Raw genomic sequence first — 21923 nt, forward strand, 5'->3', positions numbered from 1 at the left:
AAGCAGTCGAGTTCAATCTTTCTCTGATTGTTCAGCTCAAAGAAAAATTGGCAGTTTTCCAAAAACCCTCGACCGCTCGATAGGAACGGAGAATAACAGAAAACGTTTCCGCGAGTTTTCACTGGGCCGCAAGTTTTCCCCAATACGATAAAAGATGAAAGTAACGCGGAAAAATTTCCACGCGATGTCATGGAAAACTAGAAATTTTCATTGAACGACTCTAATTGAATTCCTGCAGTCTACGCGAGTGAAAAATGTGTTGGTTTGTTGAAAATCAACTCCGAATGGAGTACATGAGCGTCGCCATGAACCATTTACTTAAAAAGAAATTAATGATTTAATCCGTTTAAGTACAATATATATATATATATTTGTATTTATCTAACGACATTGTTCGTTAAACGAAGACTGAAAATAAGGTGTAAACATAAAAATAAATTTTGTGTGTAACTTTACTCTCATTAGATAGAACGTGTTCGAACAGAGAGGACAGATATCAACGCAAAAGTGGGATTACGTGCGGAGGTGGGTCAAGGTTGATAGTTGTAGGTGGGACAGAGAGTACAGGAAGATAGGCATGACCACAGCGAGCGTGTCAAAACCACGAAAAAGAAACGTAGGATGACAGGAGGTAAACAAGGGAGAGATAATATAAACTAATTATACTCGAAAAAATTCCTGCAGCCTGTCAAAACATGATTAAAAACACATACAAAGTTTGAAATTGATATTCCCAATAGATTCCTCCAAAAAAATTCCTAAATATCATACAATCCTCGAAGTTTCAAACTAGAGATCCCCTTAAGAGCTAACCTAATTCAATAATAAATTCAACAGACTCGCTTGCTAATACCTGACAAAAGTTTCCACATCTACATAACAGAAACAAAGCCATACACAAAATTTGAAATCGATACTTTCAACAGTATCCTTACAAAAAGTCCCAAACAACCCGAAACTACTAATAAATTCAACAAACTCACTTGCTAATATCTGACAAAAATTCCCACATCTACGTAACAAATAAACAAGCCTATTCACAAAATTTGAAATCGATGCTTTCAACAGTATCCTTACAAAAAGTCCCAAACAACCCGAAACTACTAATAAATTCAACAAACTCACTTGCTAATACCTGACAAAAATTCACACATCTACGTAACAAATAAACAAGCCTGTTCACAAAATTTGAAATCGATGCTTTCAACAGTATCCCTTACAAAAAATCCCACGCAACGCCAAACTGCTAAACCTCCAAACTATCGACTCCTACCCCGATCCAAGTAAACTAAGCACCCGAGTGTCAACCCCTATTCACCAAAATCAAGTAGCTTATTCACCCCCAGTGCAACCCTTCTGGCAAAAGAAAAATAACCACCGTCCAAGATCCAACCACTCACCCTTCGTTTCCGTCAGGGGTCGAACCTTCTCGACGAGGTGCTGGAGAAACTCTGCTGGCAACGAGGTTCGGGTAACGCCACGTCACTGGGTGGACCGGATAAAAAGTGTCATTGGTCGGGGCAGCTGATCAGTATCACGCGGTTCGAATAAATTTGCGTCGGCCAGGCCCGCCGCCAATGAATCGCAATAAACGGCCAGCCGCGTCGAAACGGGCAAGCGACGAGTCATGGATTAAATTTGCGGCCCGCCAATTGTTTGTCTTGTGACTACCGTGCTCGTGACCGGTCGGCTTCCGTCAACGGGGATCACGTGCCCGCGAGAGCAGCGTGGCCGGTCATAGAGCGGAATTGTCGCTCTGTGATCGTCGAGATGGAGCTTACGCGAGCCTGAGTCACTTTAAACCGGTGCTGCAACAACCTATCCCATTAGCGAATCGAAAAAGTAAGGATCGAGTTAAGCGTATTGTTGAAGGGTATAAGAAAATGAACGAGAGGATAGCATTTGGATCGAGTGTATATTTTTTGGATTAATAGTAATTTTTAGGTATGATTCTTAGGCGTACGGAGAGAATTATTGATTTTATATTGCAAGTGAATGATTGGAATTGATGTAGCAGTGCTGTCTTACGTAATACTATTACGTAATACGAAACACCATGACTTTGATGAGACGGGGAGAATATTTCTGATCCACCGAGACTCCTAATGGGGTCTTAATCGCTGGCCAACTAAGCCAATGTTTGCCAAGAGAACACGGTGCACGCGCGCGCGTGATCTTCCGGTTCACTTGCCCGTGGCCCCTGACATTATCGATAAGAATAGTGGAAAGTTTCCCCGTTAACGAGCCCAGGGGAGAGTTGCCTAATGCATACCGGTCCCCTAAATTCTACCTCGTCATTGCCTTTATGGCTACCGAGCACAAACACAATCTAACAGAAAATACATGAAATAAGTGAACAATACAAATTGGTTCGTTTTTGTACAAATAGGTTCGTTGTGGAATATTTCACATTTACTTTATTATGATAGTTATCGAAGTCCTTATTGTGTAAGAATAGAGTGAGCAATTTCTGGGATGAACATAATTATATCGCATAATCATTGTTAACGGTTTAACATATATTTAACAATATATTAATAATAACAATAAATTGATAGACACGAATGATAAACATTATTCGGTATGTATCAAACTATATATATATACAGGGTGTCCCAAAAGTCGGGGAGGAGCCGGAAATGGGGGGTAGGTGGGACGATTCTGAACAATAATTTCCTTTGCAAAAATGTCGGATGGGGCTTCGTTAAGGAGATATTAAGAGAAAACCCCGACCAATCAGAGCGCGCGTAGACCGTTCGAGCGGCCGCGGTAGCGAAGGCTACGCGCTGGCGGCCGCGCTTGTACGCGAACAAGTGACTCGACGTGCATCGAAGGACATTGACGCTGCCGCCTAGCGCGTAGCCTTCGCTACCGCGGCCGCTCCAACGGTCTACGCGCGCTCTGATTGGTCGGGGTTTTCTCTTAATATCTCCTTAACGAAGCCCCATCCGACATTTTTGCAAAGGAAATTGTTGTTCAGAATCGTCTCAGCTACCCCCCATTTCCGGCTCCTCCCCGACTTTTGGGACACCCTGTATATACAAGTTTTGATACATACCGAATAATGTTTATCATTCGTGTCTATCAATTGTAGCCTTTTTGGCATAGGTCATAGTTTCGCACATTTTCATTCATATAAATAAACGTTGTTTAATTGTATCGAATGAAATAATTTGAGTAATAATAAAATAATATTATCGGAAATGCGAATTGAATTGTTTTTATAGCCACGAAAAATGAAATAGATCTCGAGTAGATCTGGAATCTTTTGACGAGTACGGGGACAGAACGACGAATTTCTACTGTAAACGTGTTTTATCGCGCATGATAAATTGGATGGCCTCATACTCTCCCTCTATCGTACAGTTTTCAGTTAATCGCGCGTTGCGAAAGAGTCGTCGGTCACGTGCGCGTCTCTTTTCATCTCGCCTCCCCGCGAATACCTCGTCAGGGCCTGTCGCTTTTGCTCGAGGACGTCGGGAAACGTGGAAGGAAATAATTGAAAAAGATGGGCGGGAAAGGTACGGCCGGCATCGGTGCATCTGCAACGCGGAATTAATCTTCGTGTTTTCTCTTTTTCCTGTTTCTCGGAAGACCTTCGGGACCATTAGAATCTCTCATAGTAAATACGTTGTTCGATCACGTATTGGAAAGTCGTGGCTTACTGGTGACAAGGAAATTTGGGAAAAATGGTTTCATCGATTTTCAGAGTTTAAAATACTTCGAAGGAAACGACTCCCACGTTTGAAAATAGGAAAATATGGCAAAGCAGGAGGTGTAAGAGGAAGGAGAAAATCAGGAAAATTGGGCAAAATTAGGAAAATTTAAGAAATTGCTATTATACATTACATTATTATACACAAAGCCGCGGATTGGAAAAAAATAGAAAACCAAGGGAAACAAGGGAAATACGAAAAATTAAAAAGCTACAGAGAGTCAGAAAAATTGTGGGCACGCAGAAATGGATGAAAATCCTCAAAGGGTGGACAGTTTTAGAAATACGCAAAAATAAAGAAAATCGTTATACCGGTTTTTTGTGAATACAGCTCGGAGGGCGTTTCAGCGCGATAATTTCGAGCGATTCGTGGGTTTCGCAAGTAGCCCCGAGCTCGGTGCATTGCTGTGCATCGCTGACGTTCCTGCGTTTTTGCTGATCCCTCGACCGCGATCAAAGATCGCAACGAACGCGATGCCAGCGCCGATACACACGGAATAATCGTCGAGAGGCGTTTCGCTCGACTTGGCTGCCAGTGAAGTCCGACGTGCTAGTCGAGTTCCGACGGGGGCAGCTCTGAAAACATTTCGTTGCGATTTGCACGCTCGATCGGATCGCTTTTGATCTAGCCACGATGCGCGCGTATCCCATTGGGGCCGCATCGTTCGCGTTCCTTTGAATCGCTAAAATGACTTTCGTCGAAAAGAAACCTCACGGGGAACTTCTCTCGAAGAAAACACGCAAACGCGACCGAGAGAAACGTATTCGAGGAAAGGATTGGTTAAAGCACTTTGGCCACTTCTGAAAGTGGTGTGGATTCAAGAATTGTGAACACGTTTATAAATTGTAATTTATAACTGTAATAAATACAGATGCATATAATTTATACAATTTATGAATGTATAATATATATTAATTTTATGGTATTCGTGTATTTAACACGTTGACTGCCAGGCTATATTCTTGAAAATTTCTGCCAGGGTTAAATATTATTTAAACTATTGGACACTACGTAATCAAACGTTTATGATAGCATTTATTTTTGTAACTTCACGAAAATTCATTAGCTTTATTTAAATTCGTTTCCTTTGATGCTTGACTGTCAGAATTAATTGTTTTAGTTCTTCAGTGAAAAGCCCATATATGGGTGAGATGGGCGATCCTATTTCCTGACACGAGCTGGGTTGCTTAGCATAAAGAATTCTTGACGTAAGGAACATTTCAGGATCATGAAAGTTTGCGAAACTATCGTAGAAGAATTTCGATAATTAGACAAATGAAGGGAAGGGAAGGGAAGGGAAGGGAAGGGAAGGGAAGGGATAAACGTGTGTATAACTGGAAGATTAGAAAAAGTATCGAGCAGTATGGTTGACTCTAGTGAGAGGTGCGACGTCGATGGATGACTTATCCCTGGAAGTAGTAGCCTGTCATCCAATCTATACCTCAACGAGTTAAATTGATTCACGTGTCATCCTTCTATAGTCTTATTTGCTTGGAACAGTATCTGATGGCACTCGCTAGCCATAGGCCAAGGCGATAGTCTAACAGCCTGATCTCCTCCCCACCAACCACTCACTATGCAACTCATCTATGCTCTTGATTCCCCGTCTCAGTCATACGAACCGATGCTTCGACTTGAAATAAGAGTGTCATTTGACCCTTGAAGAAACCAGCTTGCAAGTCCGACGAAACGATACCTTGTCTACGTTACACAAATTGCCAGAATCGGCTTCGTGGATGAATCCCAGATCGATTTATCTCGAAAACACTCGAACACCCACTCTGCTACACGTAGAAAGCCTACAGTAGAACAGCCTAAATCTACGTGTTCCTATCGCCCCGGAACACGCCGGTATTCGGGACGGCGGGCAACGAGTTGCGGTACAATTGCGAAAAAGATTAATCACAACGCGAGACATCTCGTAATGACAGGTGTTCCTGTCCTTGTGCAACAGAGTGTACATCCGAATTCGGGGTTTACACGGCACATCCCAGCGTGCGTTTCTCATCTCTTACCCATGCCGGAGCCTGTTGTTTTGAACCTCACGTTACCTCACGCCAACCGAAACAATGCGAGCCGCACAATGCGAAATGCTGACGAAAGACTCACATGGTTGGCGGTTGTTTTTAGCGAGGAAGCAGCCAATGAGACGGCCAACCGCGGCGCTGGATAATGCGACCTGGAGCTCATTGTGACGTGCACTTTGGAACAATGAAACGATGGCCTTCCTCCTTCGCGGACATTTGTCTCTTCCGTTTCTCCTCCTCTCCAGCCCACCCACCGTTTCGCCTTTCGACACCTTCCTCGTGTAAAATTTTTCTTGCGCCCTTTGTTCCTCGCCTCTTACATTTGACACGAAGACAAGGGAGCTGAAAACCTTCGCGCTCGCGCTGATAGCGCGCCACTTTGCCGCGAATCGGTCTGTGTGAAGCTTTTTTGTTCCCAGCCAGCGAACCTTTCTCGCTCTCGCGCTCGTACAGGACGCGCCACTCGCAGCAGTCCAGCCGAGTAACTTCTTTATTTACCGCTTCGGTATCGAGGAAGCATCGAAACTCGAATGAAAGATGTCTTGTATTCTGAACGGTGTATTATTGCTGATATTTTTATGTATTCTTGCATTTTTAGGACATACTTTCATTCGCCATAAGTGTATCGATATCCTCAGGCGAATTATAATTGAGTGAGGTGGCTGAAGGAGTGTCGAACAAGTACAACTGTATTTGATCTAGGTATTCTTATGTTATACTACTGTGGAGGCTGTATTTTTTTCATCATTATCGTCACGTACACGTACAAAACAAGTACAGTCGCAAGTATTCGCAACCTTCCATGTCTATTGAAGAAAGTCTAAATCAAACGATAGATTTGATGTTTTCAAATCAATTTAATATCAAATACATACATATTTATAATGAAATATTTATTTGGAAACATGGAAAAAAAAACACTTTCTTGAACAGACATAGAGAGTACGAATACTTACGCGACTGACTGTCAATCCTAAGAAGCCTTATATTTTATAGTCCGAATCTTTCGGTTGTCGACGATAATTCAGAAAAAGTATCTAGTATCTAACAATGACGTATCATTAATGATTAGTCCTACGTGCCGTTTTACCGACCGCTCGCTTGTTCGTTGCATCAGTGCACCTTGGCGACGTGAGTCACGACAACGATAAAGCTTCACAATGATTTCCTGAAAAGATCTTTGGTACCAAGAAGTCATTAATAGTTTCCCTTGTCAGAGCACACGTTATAAATCTCCCGAGAAGTTGACTTGTTCAACTCATCCTATAAACACGACGAATTATTGATCGTGAAAGCAGGAAGACAACCTGGAATTTCAGAAAATTTCATGAGACATTCATGTATATTTTCTTGGCGTCTCTGTTTTTTCCTATACTTCCAACTACCCATATTTTTCAAATTTTCTTCATTCTCGTACAAGGGTTAAGGATTCCATAAAAAAAAAAATCTGAGAAGGTATTAATCACTTTGCGAGAAAGTAAGACAGCGATGCTTCTTACCTAGAATTGCATGAAAATGTGTAATACGCAATAATTGCTTCAAGAGTTATTTAAATTAGGGAAATTAAGTGATTTAGAACGCAATAGGGTAGGAGAATTCAGGCGCCGATGGATTAGTGTTTTTCAGAGAAATTTCCACGTGTAGCGCCGCGTGTCAGTCACGCGTCTAAGTAGAAGGCTGGCGCCTGGTCGCTCGGCTGTAGAATCAGACCTTGATACCTGTGCGGACAGACCAGAGTCGAGCGAGGCGCCATGCGTTTCGTCGTGTCTGCGTCTGGCCGGCACAAGTGGCTCGTTCCCTTCCTTGTGATTTCACGTTAACGCGCCCATGAACAGCTAACTTGTGAGTTCGAGCTGAGACGATTAAAGCCAGGAAAGACACCCATTGACTTGGATCGAAGTTTCAGGATCGAACTAACACTGTAGAAACAATCGTTTCCAAATTCATTTATGGAGAATCCATTACTGGTTCAAATATAATTTTTATTTAAAAAAGAATTTTATATGTTTGTAGAAAGGGGTTGTAAACAAAAAACAATGAAGGTGAATTTTTAATAGGCGCATAAGGAGCACATTTTATTATTACGTTTCTAATATTCATTAACATCGGAGAAAAAATTGATAAATAAATGTTTTCAGCCCGAACGTGTAATTTTTATTTAAAAGAGAATTTTATATGTTTATAGAAAGGGGTTGAAAATAGAAAACAATGAAGGTCAATTTTTAATAGACACATAAGGAGCACTTTTTTAATACATTTCTAATATTCATTGACGTCACAGAAACAATTTATAAATAAATATTTCAGCCCCGAACAGTGATCCTCATGTATGGCATAGGAATTGTTTCATCATATAAAGAAATGGCACCTTCTTAACGTTTATTTATATCATACATATAGTAGAATGAGTATTTTCAACCTAAACAGTCATCCTCAGACAGAAATTGCTTCACCATCTATAAATATATGACGTCTTCAATACCACGTGAAAGATTCAAATTCCAACTGAAATTAGTATGACTATTAAATTTCGCATGAATATAACATGGGAGCTTTTGTAGAAAAATTGCAGAGATTCTGTATCGAAGGACATATTCATTTTTCTCCTTTGTTCGGAGAAAGTGTTCCTCAGTTTTTTCTCTTAATCGTTCGCGGTACGATCGTCTTTCCCCGATGATTTCATCGAGCGATGGAGGCTCGAGAATTAATTACCATACTAAACGAGTTTCGATAGGCACGCAGAAAACAAGTGGCTCGTGTGTCACATGCCACTGGGAGATATTCGCTGGGTTGTTTATGAGACCGATGTATCAGCTGAACTGGAGCAGATGAATTCAGTTATGGCATCGTTATTTGCATAATTTGTCACGTCTTCGCGATCTTCGTATCTGCACTGCAGGGGGTGGAGGACGAATTGCGAATGTTTAACGAAAATGTGGTTTTTCTCACGTTTCTCTTTCACCTTATCTCTTCTCGTATTCTCTTTCTGTTTTAATCAGTCTTTTTTGATTTCATAATTACTTTCTTTTGGTGGTTTCTTTTAATTTCCTTTAACATACTATGTTTTATGATTTTACTTACAAGCCAATCGACAGAATAAATATTTATACGTATTTGCATTCATTCGATTTTCACGCGATTTTTGTAGGTAACTTTTATTTCCAGGAAAAATTAATTTAACGTGTAATGGATATATATGGTAGATTTTCGCGCAATAATTCATCCTGAAATCAAGCGATTATTGAGATTGTAATATATGATTAAAATTCTGATAATTATTCAACGTTCCAACTTTATGCATCCCATCCGATACTTAAAATTGATGGTTAGGACTTATGGATGATTTCCTTATGCGGCGTTATTAATCGCTATTGGTTTGTGTTTTCTATGCAACGCATCGACTGAAATTAACATATTGTTACATATTCAAGCATTTAGACATTGTTAAGTTGCACAATAATCGAGCCAGTAACGTCTCCATCATTTTGGAAAGATTAGAAATTATTTGACGTACTATGTTTAACACTGCAGTAATTTAGAAAAGTGTTTGTTCCTTTTAAATATATTTATTATTTATACTTATTCATTAAAAATTTTCAAATATTCGATATATATATCTTATTTGTTTTTATTTGGAATTTAATGATTTCCAGACATTTTTATTGCCTCAATAATCGTTTCTTCGAAAAGAATTTCCTCCTCATGCATGCCCTTCTGTCGTCGAAATCAATGGAGATACTCGAGGTTCTATTGTTGAGTGAATATGCAAAAGTTTAAAGACCAGCACGAACAGCTGACCAGAAAAAAAAACAACACGCACACGCGGTAACCAAGTTTCTTTATCTGGAAGGATTCAGCTTGTCTCGTTAAGACATTAAACAGTTGAATCGAGATGCACAAGCATCCTCAACTCTCGAAAAATTGAGCTCCTCCGATAACCGTATCCTCGACTTGTCTCTAACAGCGCGAAGCTTCGCGCACAAGTCCAGACAGCTGTTTCTCGCTTATCGAAATTCAGGGAACAAGTTCTCTTCGGAGATTTAAGGAGCACGTCTAGTTTTGAGGTGACGCAACTACGGCTTATCTTGTACTCTTCTCGGAATTTCAACTGTTGAAATTATAATTTTAAAGTAACAGAATTGAATTTAAAAATGTTTACTATATATCAAGACTTCGAAGCGAACGATACATTTTCTTGAAAAGAAATAACAACACTCTCGATTAATGATTGAAGTAACATCGACTTATTGTCCACTCCTCTTCGAGTTTCAACTGTTGAAAATATAATTTTAGAATAATAGAGTTGAATTTAAATAATTCTACTACCTACCAAAACTTTGAACTGAAAAATACTTTTTCTTGAAAGGAAATAACAGAACTCTCGATTATCGATTCGTATCGCACGTACTCGAGGGAATACTGCATCGAGAATTCTATGATCCACGTATGGAATACCCACGGTTCGACAGGGTAGCGCGTTGAAAACACTCGCTGGGTCAATCGGCCGAGTGAAATGGGTTAAACGCAGCAAGGTAAATAGCCGCGATTGATTTCGCATTGTAACGTCGGAAACGAGAAGAGTCGAGCTCGAGAATACGTTACGCATGAGTTGGGAATGCTTAAAGAATTTTTGAATATTCGTTTGTTACAGCGATTTCAAGTATTCGATGAATATTACTCGTACATTGTTGGAATACTTGATTATTCAAGTACTAATCAAATATTATTTGAATACTGTTCAAATATCACTCGAATATACATCGAATACTGGATTATTTGAATGCTATTCAAATACTGTTGCAACACTTGACTATTCATACATTGTTAAAATATTATTGGCGTATCTAATTATTTAATTACTACTGGAAGATTTTACTGTTTCAATACTACCTACATATCATTGGAAAAGTCTATTCGAATATTATTAAAATATTTAGCCGTTTGACTTCTACTCGAATACTCGACTATATGATATAACAATATTCAAGCAATAACATTTAAATATCGAACAACTCGAACATCGTTCGTAATAATCGTAAAATATTCAGAAATTAAATTACGCAAATAGCTCTAATAGAGGTGGATCGTCGAAAACGGTAACGGTCGAGTGGAAAATTTTCGATCACCCCGCTCCGCCACCCCCTGACGGTAATTGTTCGCCTCGACGCATTTCGGAAACGAGCCGGGACGAAACAATAGAGTTGGCCCGTGGCCTTAAGTCCGTTGTTTAAATCCAAATTCGAGGTGAATTGGGAATAATCTCCGAAGGTTTATTGCGCTGGCTTTGTCTGGTCTCTTTAACAGTGAACTGCAATTCGTTCGCAATGAACCGTAACAGAAGTCAACGACGGGGACAGGAATTTTCCTTCGGGAAGCATGAAAATTCAATTTTCCGTTCCGCGTATCCGATGCTCCGTCATATTTTCAGCGCGGTTTGGAAAATTCGAAGCAGTTTGGAAACTCGTGTTTACGGTAGACAAGAAAAAGGTTACGCGTGATTGCGAAACAAGTAAAATCTTATTATTCAGATTTTCGTTGAGTACTCGACTACATACACATCACAGATACTCGAATGCTGTGAATGTTTGAGTTTTTATTTTCCTTTTAAGAATTACAAAATTCTGCGAGATAAATCGTGATCAAAATTGTAAAAAAAAAAAAAAAACCTTGTACCATACCGTTAATAAATCATCGTCAACTACATCGAGCTATTTTGCTTATTCGGAATATTCAATTTCATTTCGGTTCACTCGGCATGGAATACTAAAACACCAGAACAATTCTCCGTGACCCCCAAGTCGCTGGATCCGAACCGCACAGTCCACGTCCACGGGACCGACTAACGATCCTCGCCGGATCCAGGGGAGGCTGACGACATGCAAATGCCCCCGGCGAACGTTCACATGAACCGCCGCGACAAAGCGCTGATAAACAATATCGCGATAGACGCGATATGAAAAAGCTCGTCCCCTACCACTCTCACCCCTGACGCGCCCCTCCACTTTCATTCCGTCATGATAGTCAGCGTGTCCGTCCTCGTCTCGCTTCAGCCGACGATATCTCCGTCTCGCTTCGAGTCTTGAGCATAATAACGTGACGTGGTTAACGGTCGGCGTTAGTCAGTACTCGTGCCGTCGCATCGATCGTATCGAGAGGGACGCGCAAAATTGCGTAACCGGTCTCCTATACACACGTACACGCACACGGGCGCGCACACGAACGCAAACAAAACGTGCAATCTCGCACGACGCTCGTACACAAACCAATCCGCGCGCCTCTTAACGCCGGTTCGCGTGAAACCGTCGAACACTCCGCGAAATTTCAAGCCGTCGAGAATAGTCGAGTCGATTCCCCGCCGGACGGGAGCCAAGTCATTCGAGTTGTCACGCGGTAGATTCAAACACGAAGTCGTTAAACCCGAGCTGGACGGCAGCGGTTAACATCGACACCCTCCGTTTTCTCGGTACCACGAAGGACTCGAGGAATAAGGCAGAGGCGATCCAGCAGGAGAGTCCAGGATGACGATCACCGCGTCGTCCATGGTGGTGGACTACCTGATATTCGTCGCGTGCATCGTCGCCTCTTTCGTCATACCGTTGTGGGGAAAGTTGCGGGGTCGTCGCAAGGAAACCACCAAGGCCGACTATGTGTTCGCCACAGGAAGCGTATCCATGGGCGCCATGATGCTCTCAATCGCTAGAGGAACGCTGGGAGTCAGATCCTTCCTGGGCTACCCATCCGAACTCTACTACAGGGGCAGCGCCATGTGGGAGACCATCTACGGCATGCTGCTCGCGTACCCCATCGTGTGCTTCGTCTTCGTGCCTGTTTACTACAGTCTCGGCATCACGTCCGTCTATCAGTACCTAGACATGAGGTAATTATCTACTTGAGAATCGTGTTGTTCCTCTGTCAAGGGGATGGGGCGGATGGAGGACGACAGGGTGTTCCAGTATATATTACGCATTGCGGAAGCTCCAGTTTTTAACACGTTGGCTGCCGAACCGATTCAGTCTGCAGCCCTTAAATTTTGTCTCGAAACGATTACAGACTATAGAATCTAACATTTGTCGTATTACTTATTTTTGTATTCTCATAAAAGTTTACGAATTCTATCCCAATTTGATTTCGTCAACACTTAGCTTTTAAAATGAATCGTTGAAGTTCCTTAGCGAAAAACTCTGTCATCTATAGATGGGTGACGTGGCGGCCAACGTGTTAATGGCTTTGTGGATTCAGCTTTCCTTATTTATTTCGTGTTTTGGAGCAGTTTGTGGTTGGGCGTGATTGAAAGGCCTCAGTTAACAGGGTGTTGGAGATTTTTTTTAAGAGGATATCATTGAATTTGAAGAGTTTTTGGTGTATTTATTTATTCGCGTACTGTACAAACATTGAATATTTATTTTATTTCTTTAAAGAATACGCTTGAAAAGCAACAGAAACTAATGTGATTATAATAAAATGCTGAGTATTTTCTGGAGCACTCTAACAGTACATTTACAATACTTTTTTTTTTATGTAACGTTATTCATATTTTAATAGCATGTCTTTAAACACGACACCACAATTGCCGAAACATTATTGCCATATATAATATGCATGATATAGCGGTGAACGTGATAAGGGGTTACATCGCATACACTGGACTCAAAAGTAACATAATTCTTGGAAATGTTTTTCGAAGGCCTGTAAGCAATGCAATAATTTTGTTTGTCTATTAGACAAAAATGTGTATATTACGCTACAAAATCTATTAAATATTTGTGAATGTTGTGGTTGACCATGTAGATTGGCCAGAAATTGTTCATTATATTTAAGTAAAATATTGAAACATATTTATTTACAAAATTGTACACTTTTTCTTTGTTTTGTGGTTAAAAAGGTTCCGATCATGTACAGAGGGAACTCTATTGTCCAATTATAAATCGGTTCCAACGATCGAAAGACAGAGATTAAAATAAACACTAAGTATGACGAGATAATCACTAATGCAGATTATAGAAGTTTCTTATTTGTCATTTGTGAATAATCTCGTGATAAGATATTTTCTTTTTGGGTGTGTCGAGTAGATCTAATTGAGACATTCCACGCGATGAATCATTTCACTTAAATAAAAATTTCGCAATTAAAATCGAGAACCTTGTATAAAAGTAAAGAGAAATATTGGACAGTCCTATACGAGCTTTGCTATTTTTATGAATTCAATTTAATCGATATGTAGCTCGCTGTACATATTCTTAGATAACAGATAAATATTTGATGTAAATACCGTAATCGTCTTTCAAAAAAATGTCCAAGTATTAGATTAATTTTCACCCCGTGACCTTTTAATGGCCACGAAGAATAAATTCTCGAAGGAAGAGGGAGAATATTTGAAAATAGCACTCTTCAATCACGCGTCGCGACGAGATCTGATTTTAATTTGCTAGAAAAATTGATAAGTGTTGCTTTTTCTTTAATAAACTATACGGTGTAACATAGAAACCTTTCCCAGTTTGTTTTCATCTTTCCATTTGAATATTTCGCCAAGTTTGATTGACGCTATAATTACGTGTAAATTAATGAAATAGTAGATGGTACAGTTTGCATTCTCCGGCACAAGTAATCTCCCACACAAATTGCTTTAAAACTTTCCATCTTCAATATTTCACAATAATGGAAGTTACATTGTCCACGGTAGATGAAATATAACGATGAAAATTGCATTAAAAAACGGTCACAATTTAACAGAATTTCATTTAATATTTAAATACGTCCCTTGAAAATCCAATTCGATTTCGTTTTTCAAATCAGTTTGCAAATTCCATCGTACGAACAACGGAACGCTGTTTATTTTTTATTATTTAAAATTTTTATTTATATAAAAGTAACAGTTTCGGACATGTCTGTATTGGCACGATAGCAGAAGGAATATCACGATGGTTGACAGAAATAACACCAACGTTCAGAGCTTGGAAATCTCGTCCTTTTCAAACTGAATTCCTTCGCGAAATTTACAAACGTCTCGCTTCCAAAGTGTTCGAAGTTAATCTAACCTGAAAGAATTTTAATATCTTCCGTTCGCTGGCGCGGAATTCTGATCGAGATATCAACTTTCATGAGGGAAAGGGATCCACCCACTAGCTTCGCTCTGTTTTTCTATCAAAATGATGACACGTGACGGTTCGCGGAAAAATTTACATTCACCGCGTACGCGTTGCTCGTGCTGCGCGATACCGGGTTCGGTTCTCCAAAATCGAAACTGTTTTACATTTTCTGTTCGTCTCGAAACGCAGCCATAAATCGAGCCAACCTTCGCCGTGCGGACGATATGTTTCCACAGCTCCTCTGCATAAATAAATCGTCTCGTATCGCCGTCGAAACTTACAAAATAACAGTTACAATAATTGCTTTCTTGAAAGGAATGACCCACATTCGTTGCGGTACAAATTTGATTTTTATTAACCTCTAGTTAAAGAAAAAAAAAGGAACCGAATACATGAACTGGAACCTTGCGGATAATTCTGTTGAGTTGTTTTTTACTTCTTTATTTGTTATAATTTTATTGAACGCTGGGAGACAATGTAACTTTCCATATTAATTTTTCTTGCTTACGAGAGTGCAAGTAAATAAGTAATTTAGAAGGAGAGATATACATACATATATCAACTACTCGAGGGAAATTAGTTCTTATGAAATTCTAAATATTGGATTAATTAATGAGGTAGGTTAGTACTATTACTAACTCTAGTTCTGTAAAACTTTACTTACCACGACAGTTCAACTGTATTTATCTGTAGCTCAATTATTGTACAAGTTAAAATATCTATAATCAGCCACTTTTAAGAGCTACTCGTAATGAATATTCCTTATTTAAATTTAACTAATTACTGTAATTTTGAAGAAAGATATGTAAGTAGAATAACCAACAATATTAAATTGTTCTTAAAATGCCGTTGTTATCACACGAGTTCACGCACTGCAATTTACAATCTTTCCATGGTCTGAAATTTTGTATTGTTTCAATCTACCACAGAAATCAGAATGTATCACCAATCTGAAATGTTCGAATAAATTCAATTTTCATAAAATAAAAATAAATAATACGTCGTGGAAGATTGACCAGCATGGTTCGATTGCGCGCGATCCTTGAGACCGTCTTAGCGCTTAACGATTATGTCCGGAGACATCTTGCAATTATGCTAATCCCGCAGGTTCAAGTCGAAGCTAGTCAGATGTCTCGCGAGCTTCTCCTACGTGATACGCAGCCTGCTGAACTTGGCGGTAACGATATTCACGCCATGCGTCGCTCTGAAGGCGGTGATCGGGCTGCCATACTGGGCCAGCATCATCGGGATCACGACGATATCCGTCGTCTTCTCCATCATGGTATGTACGACATCGAACAGAAACACTTTGCGCGTGTCCGTCGCGAGCGTACCCGCGCCTTCGAGAAAATCGAATCATCTTCCCCTGGAAACTTTTTCCTGAGCGTTGCTGATGCCGACACTCCGGCCAACTTCAGTAAAATTTCGCCGAGGCGACGGAAAATCTATTCTTTTGATTCTATGGGACACACGGAGACTCGAGGAGTCACCAATTCCTTAACGCGACGAGTTTAGACAGGGTTGGGTGGTTGGGGAACTCGAGCGGCGAGAAACTGGACGTGGAAATTAATTTTTAGAAAGTTTTATTGGGCAAATGCATATTGGCGATTATTTCTGATAAGGGGCATCGATAATGAAAAATGTGGAAAGAGATAAGAACATTTAATGTTTCAAAAAAATGGGACAACCCAAACATATACTTTTCTGGCTCAAAAAGCAACCGAAAAGTCTAGTACCATTTTCGAATCTGAAGACTCGTTTACAAAATACGAGCAGTTAAAGTTTTCGCGTGTATCTGTCACGAGCACGGAACGCGCGCACGTGCGCCACGTGATCAGCTGACTGGGGAAATGGCGCGAACCCATGAGCCACAGCAATTCATTTCAATTAATCATATCTCCCGAATGAAGACTCATCATCCAAAATGGTTCAGTACTTTTCGATTCATTTTTGATCGAAGGATTTATATATACATTGTGGGTCACAAATAAGATTATTCATTCATGAAATATAATGAAATATAATTTTAGAGTCAAACTGATATTCTAATATTCCCTCTCTCTTTCCTGAAACTTGTACAGAATACAATAAATTCTCTTAATATCGAAATTTGTCGATAGAGTTTATCATTATTAAATATTAAAGTGAACGACCATGGAACTTTGAAACCGTTCGCGCCACATTTACGAGACATCAATTATTCAAAAATTGAGGAGAGGCGCAGCGTTCGTTGGGCATTTCCGGTGGAAAGGTTCGTAAATACGACACGCGCGTAAAGTTTCTCGCGGCGCGGAAAGAACACGTAACTTGAAAGCGACGCCGTTAATTCGCACGCATCGTCGCGAGGTCACATTTTAATTCGACGTCAAATCGGCGCTCGCGTGCGTCATCGAGAGCGGTTATCAATCTTGTTAATCGAATTAAGATCAAGTTCGACCACTTTCAGCTGATTTTGTCCCATTAACTGAAAATGATCCGTTTCAGGTGCACTGTAGACTACGTCGGACAGATTTTTTTCTTCGATGAAATTGTATTGCGTAACATGATGCAGTCTTGAGAGCGTAAAAGTTATTTTTGAACTAGAATGTTATCTATGAATTATTTTAATTTCATTAGAAAATGAAAGATCAAAGAAATTTAAGTCGTTTGGGGCACGTGCTCAAAGAAAAATAATAGATATTATGAAATAGTTCCTTGTTTAAAAAAAGAAAATTAACACTTTTGGTTTTCAGGGAGGACTGAAAGCAGCCATCCTCTCAGACGTTATTCAAGGCCTGACGATGATCGGTGTTTCGTGCGTGATAATCATTCATGGCGCAATTGAAATCGGCCCCGATAAAGTCGTGAATGTGACGCACGAGCGTGGTCGACTGGACTTCTTCGAGTAAGTGTACAAACATACAAATCGTCTTTCTGAACTTGAGGTTCGAGAACAACCTTTCTTATGTAAAGGCATTATACGGAAAAAACTAAGTAATAATTGATTCTTGAACTTTAAGATTATGAAATGAAATAATAGGTTTCTACCTTAAAAAAAAAGAAACAAAATTGATAAGCAAGAACTTTTGGAAAATTATTTAAACAATGCACGTGACGGTAATCGTGTAGAAATATATGCTTCGTTATCTTTTGCTCGTACTCAATTATGCAGTGCCAGGGAATGAGGGAAAATTAAGCCGAGTTTGAATGTATGAATTTCGTGCAGTGAACGGGGGTGACTTTGCACTCGTAGTGGAGTAGAGGTGGGTTCCTCCCTGTCGTTCCGTCATTTAGGTACGGAAAACCGAGCGGCAGTTGTCGCTAAGACCGGTAATAAAATTACCCGACATTCATCACGTCGTTCCAGTTCAAAACACCATTCGTACGAGGGAACAAAGGAGGAGGAACAAAGTAACCCCGATTTACGGCACGGAAATGAATAGGGTACCTGGCGGATTAGCCTCGGTCTACAGTTACTCCGAAACTTCGTGAATGGCTAAAACGATTGCGGCCATTCTCTTCGTAGAACCTCCTGTATCGGGGCGTCTTAGGTCGACCGTTCACGCGAACCCGCGAGAGAGGATTTATCCGAGTATTTTCGTTACTAATTGCCGGGAACGTTTTACTTTCAGCATGAATCTGGATCCTACGTTGCGAGTGACGACCTTATCGGCGACGTTAGGCCAGCTATTCATGAGCTTGTCCATCTTTGGGTGCCAGCAGAACTTTGTGCAGAGATACTGCAGCATGACCAGTCAGCGCAAAGTTGTCAAGTAAGTAGACATTTCTTTTGTGGAAACGTATGAAGTAATTAGCATGGAATAAGTGGAATTTGGTAATAGTAAACACTTCACGAGGGATCATTTGACACGCGAAGGCAAACAGAGAATCCAAATTTTCTGGTGAAAATTAATGTTTTTATTGTTGCTATACCATCCAAGTGGAAGTGTCACCAATAAACTGGTGAGATTTACCCGATGAAAATGAGTCCAAACACCATATAACTGGGACTACTTTCCATTTTTGTGAAATTGGAAATTTTTAGTCAAAATTTTGTTTCTGTCTTTGAACAACCTATACTTTGAATTCACACGAATGGGGTCGTGTTTGGACTCATTTTCTTTGGGATACCCTCACCAATTCATTGATACCCTCGCGAGGATAATGCAACCAATATACAAATAAGAAATTCTTCCAAATATCCTGTTCAAATCGTCAAACGATAATATTTTTCTAGGTAAAATAGGACACTGCAGTAAATATTTGGGCATTATTGGACCAGTACGTCGAATAACAAAAGTGCAGTTGGGATGTTTACAAGGATGAGCCAATATGTATTACGCGTGCATGTTTGTTTTATAACGCGTTGGGCAAAGTATCGGAAACCGAAAGAAATGAAACATTTTTGTGCAAAAGGTAAATAATACTCTGCTCCGCATTTTACAGCCTAGCTTGCGCATCATACATATTAGCTGTTCCTCGCAACCGTTCCAACTGTATTTTTCGTTATTCAACATACTCTCCGCATTCTATGCGAATATTTCCTGTAACATGTGAAACTTGTTTTATTTTTCAATGGCTGAAACGTAATATTTCACTTGCTATTCAAATATCGCCAATGGAAATAAAGTCTTTATCCAAACGATGAAATAGTATCAGCTCTGACAGAAGTAATAAAAAAAAAAAAAAAAAGACACAATAATAGTGGAGGTTTATCGCATAAAAATTTTGACAAAATAATTGACAAAGAGGGTGAAATAAAATAAAATAAAATAAAAAATGACTACTCGGTAATATGCAATCACTTATGTTTTCTATAAGTACGACTAAACAGTGACGTATTTAATTTAAATTGAACGTTGCTCGCAATTCTTGTCAAAATTAATTCCTCGGCCAGTGCTGACTATAAACATTCCTTTCCTCCGTTCAGAGTGCACTATCTCGTACACTGGGTATATACATTAACGGTAAAATTGCAAAACTCTTCGAGGAACCGTGAGGGCGTTTATCCGAAATCTGCACCGTCCTATCCGCAATTTCGTCCCGAAATTACACGGCTTTCGGGGCCAGGCCGTGAATACAGAAATTTCCAGAGCCACGGTTTCCCCCTTGTACGGCTTCGAAGCACGCACAACATTAGCATTTTACGCGTCAGATATGTAAACAAGTATCGCGGGGAGATAAACCGACGTGTTACGACGTGCAAAGATTAGCGCCGGAACACGCACGTGAAAACCACCGTTTCGGAAAACTTTATACCCAACAAAAACCACAGGCAACGTACTCCTCTGTTTACTCTCAAGACTGGACGATATTTTGGAGCGATCAGGTGATCGCCACAATTAGCATTTACCGATCGTTCTACGTGAGAAATTGCCTATGAGAAATGAGCAATATTTGGAGTTTCTTTGGGATGAAAAGTATCCGATATACCGAATTGAAATTTTGTATACTGTTTGGTGTATCCGCAGAGATATTGTGCGATTTTCTTTTAATGAAATTTACTCTGATAGTAAATAACTTATTAATACAATGATACCGAGAAGATTAGTTTCTACAGTCACGAGTTAAATACTCTGGAATTTTTTTCTTAAAATGTCCCCAAGATATTCAATCGAAACTTTGTCTACTAATTAAAATGCTTCCAAAGACGCGACATGAATTTTTGCACGTAGTTCATTCTAGTACTAACCGAATTATTTGTATTATCCTGAACTCAAAGTGCCCTCGAGTTTTAATCTGAAAAGTGCCTGCGATTCTTTTTCCTTTTTCTAATCGATACCGTGGGAGATACGCGTAAGAGGGGTGCGATGTATCGTTTTGCAAGTTGAAATCACGTCGATAGGCAAAGTGGGTTATCGAGAATGTTCTACAGTAACGTTGCCAAGCGCTTCTTCTTTGATTCACTTTGCCCTCCGACGCAGAAGAGTCAATTGTCCCGCGTGACTCTCGAAGTGGTCGTCTGGACTGAGTTTCAATTAAAAGGTCAACTGTGCGCGGGGGAGTTCTCGAAGTGAGTCATCGTCACGCTGTCGAGGCGCAAGAATTTTTGCCTGCCGCACGTTATCTTATCGGTTATTATTATGATCCGGTGGCATGCGTCGCGTGACGTTACATGATAACCAAGTCATTCGGAATTATGCAAATCGTAACACATATCGACTCGTTAATTTCATTTCCGATTGGCCCCTATCCGTTCGGCCCTGGTCCCCCGCATGGCACTTTCTCGACAACACATCGATTACTTTCCTCGAGTTCACCGATCGAATCGCTCCAGAAGCTCTTCTTTGAGAATTAATTCCTAGGAAATGAAAACAAATTATGAACTTTCTTCTTCCACGATATTTATATGCGTCGCAGAGACTATGAACAAAATTTTTTAGTTACTATATCTGCCCTGTAATTTCATGGATTACTTATTAACGGAAATTACTGTATAAAAATGTTTAACGGTCTCGTCGACGCTTCGTTATATGATTTTAGAACGAAATACGCAAGTTTACAGAGTAAAGCAGAGAAAGACAGAGGCAACGACCGGCCGAACGATCAGAAACAATTTATTCCAACTTTTCGAGTGAAATATCGACGCCACAGAGGCACGCGGAAATTTTTCCGCGCGGACGTTTATTAGAGTGTAAATCGCGAAATACGTCGCGGCGCACGTTGTCACGGTACAAACGTTCGGACGAACGGATTTTTATTAGAATATAATCGCGGCACGTCCCCGCGTTTCCTCGCGATAAAAATGTCCCGTGGAACGGATTTTTATTAGACTATAATCGCGAAACGCGCCGTTCCGTCAGTTTATTGCGCGGTTTTGAAAAATTGCCCAAGCGTTTCCTGATAAAATTTCCCACCGGTAACAAACAGTCACAGAGAGTTTCCCATCCGTCGATACATTGGGATTCGTTCAATTTTCAAATTGAAACTAGCTTTATTTGTGTATTCTGCGAACTGAAATAATTATTAATCAAAGGAAAAAGTAATTACAATTTCCATCTAATATTTTCGAATATTTCACAAGCACACAAATTAAAAAAAAAAAAAGAAAATATCGATGATAAAGTATCCCGATTCGATTTGTTTATTCGAGTAATTCGTTTGCCTAAACGACG

General features: G+C 40.0%; 1 protein-coding gene across 3 annotated transcripts in view; it reads left to right on the forward strand.

The window, feature by feature from the left end:
* The window catches only part of LOC128876033 (sodium-coupled monocarboxylate transporter 2), a 55191-nt gene that overhangs the window by 31013 nt on the left and 2255 nt on the right, over positions 1–21923 (forward strand). For 2 of the 3 annotated variants that reach the window (XM_054122132.1, XM_054122131.1), the window contains exons 3-6: positions 12218–12620; positions 15937–16111; positions 17562–17713; positions 18441–18581. In XM_054122132.1, the coding sequence (XP_053978107.1) occupies positions 12262–12620; positions 15937–16111; positions 17562–17713; positions 18441–18581 (827 nt within the window). In that variant the 5' untranslated portion in view covers positions 12218–12261. Of the gene's footprint in view, positions 1–11265; positions 12621–15936; positions 16112–17561; positions 17714–18440; positions 18582–21923 lie in introns of those variants that run through there. The other variant, XM_054122133.1, reaches the window with a different exon arrangement.

The sequence above is a fragment of the Hylaeus volcanicus genome, chromosome 4, assembly GCF_026283585.1.
Source record: "Hylaeus volcanicus isolate JK05 chromosome 4, UHH_iyHylVolc1.0_haploid, whole genome shotgun sequence".
Classification (NCBI taxonomy): Eukaryota; Metazoa; Arthropoda; class Insecta; order Hymenoptera; family Colletidae; genus Hylaeus; species Hylaeus volcanicus.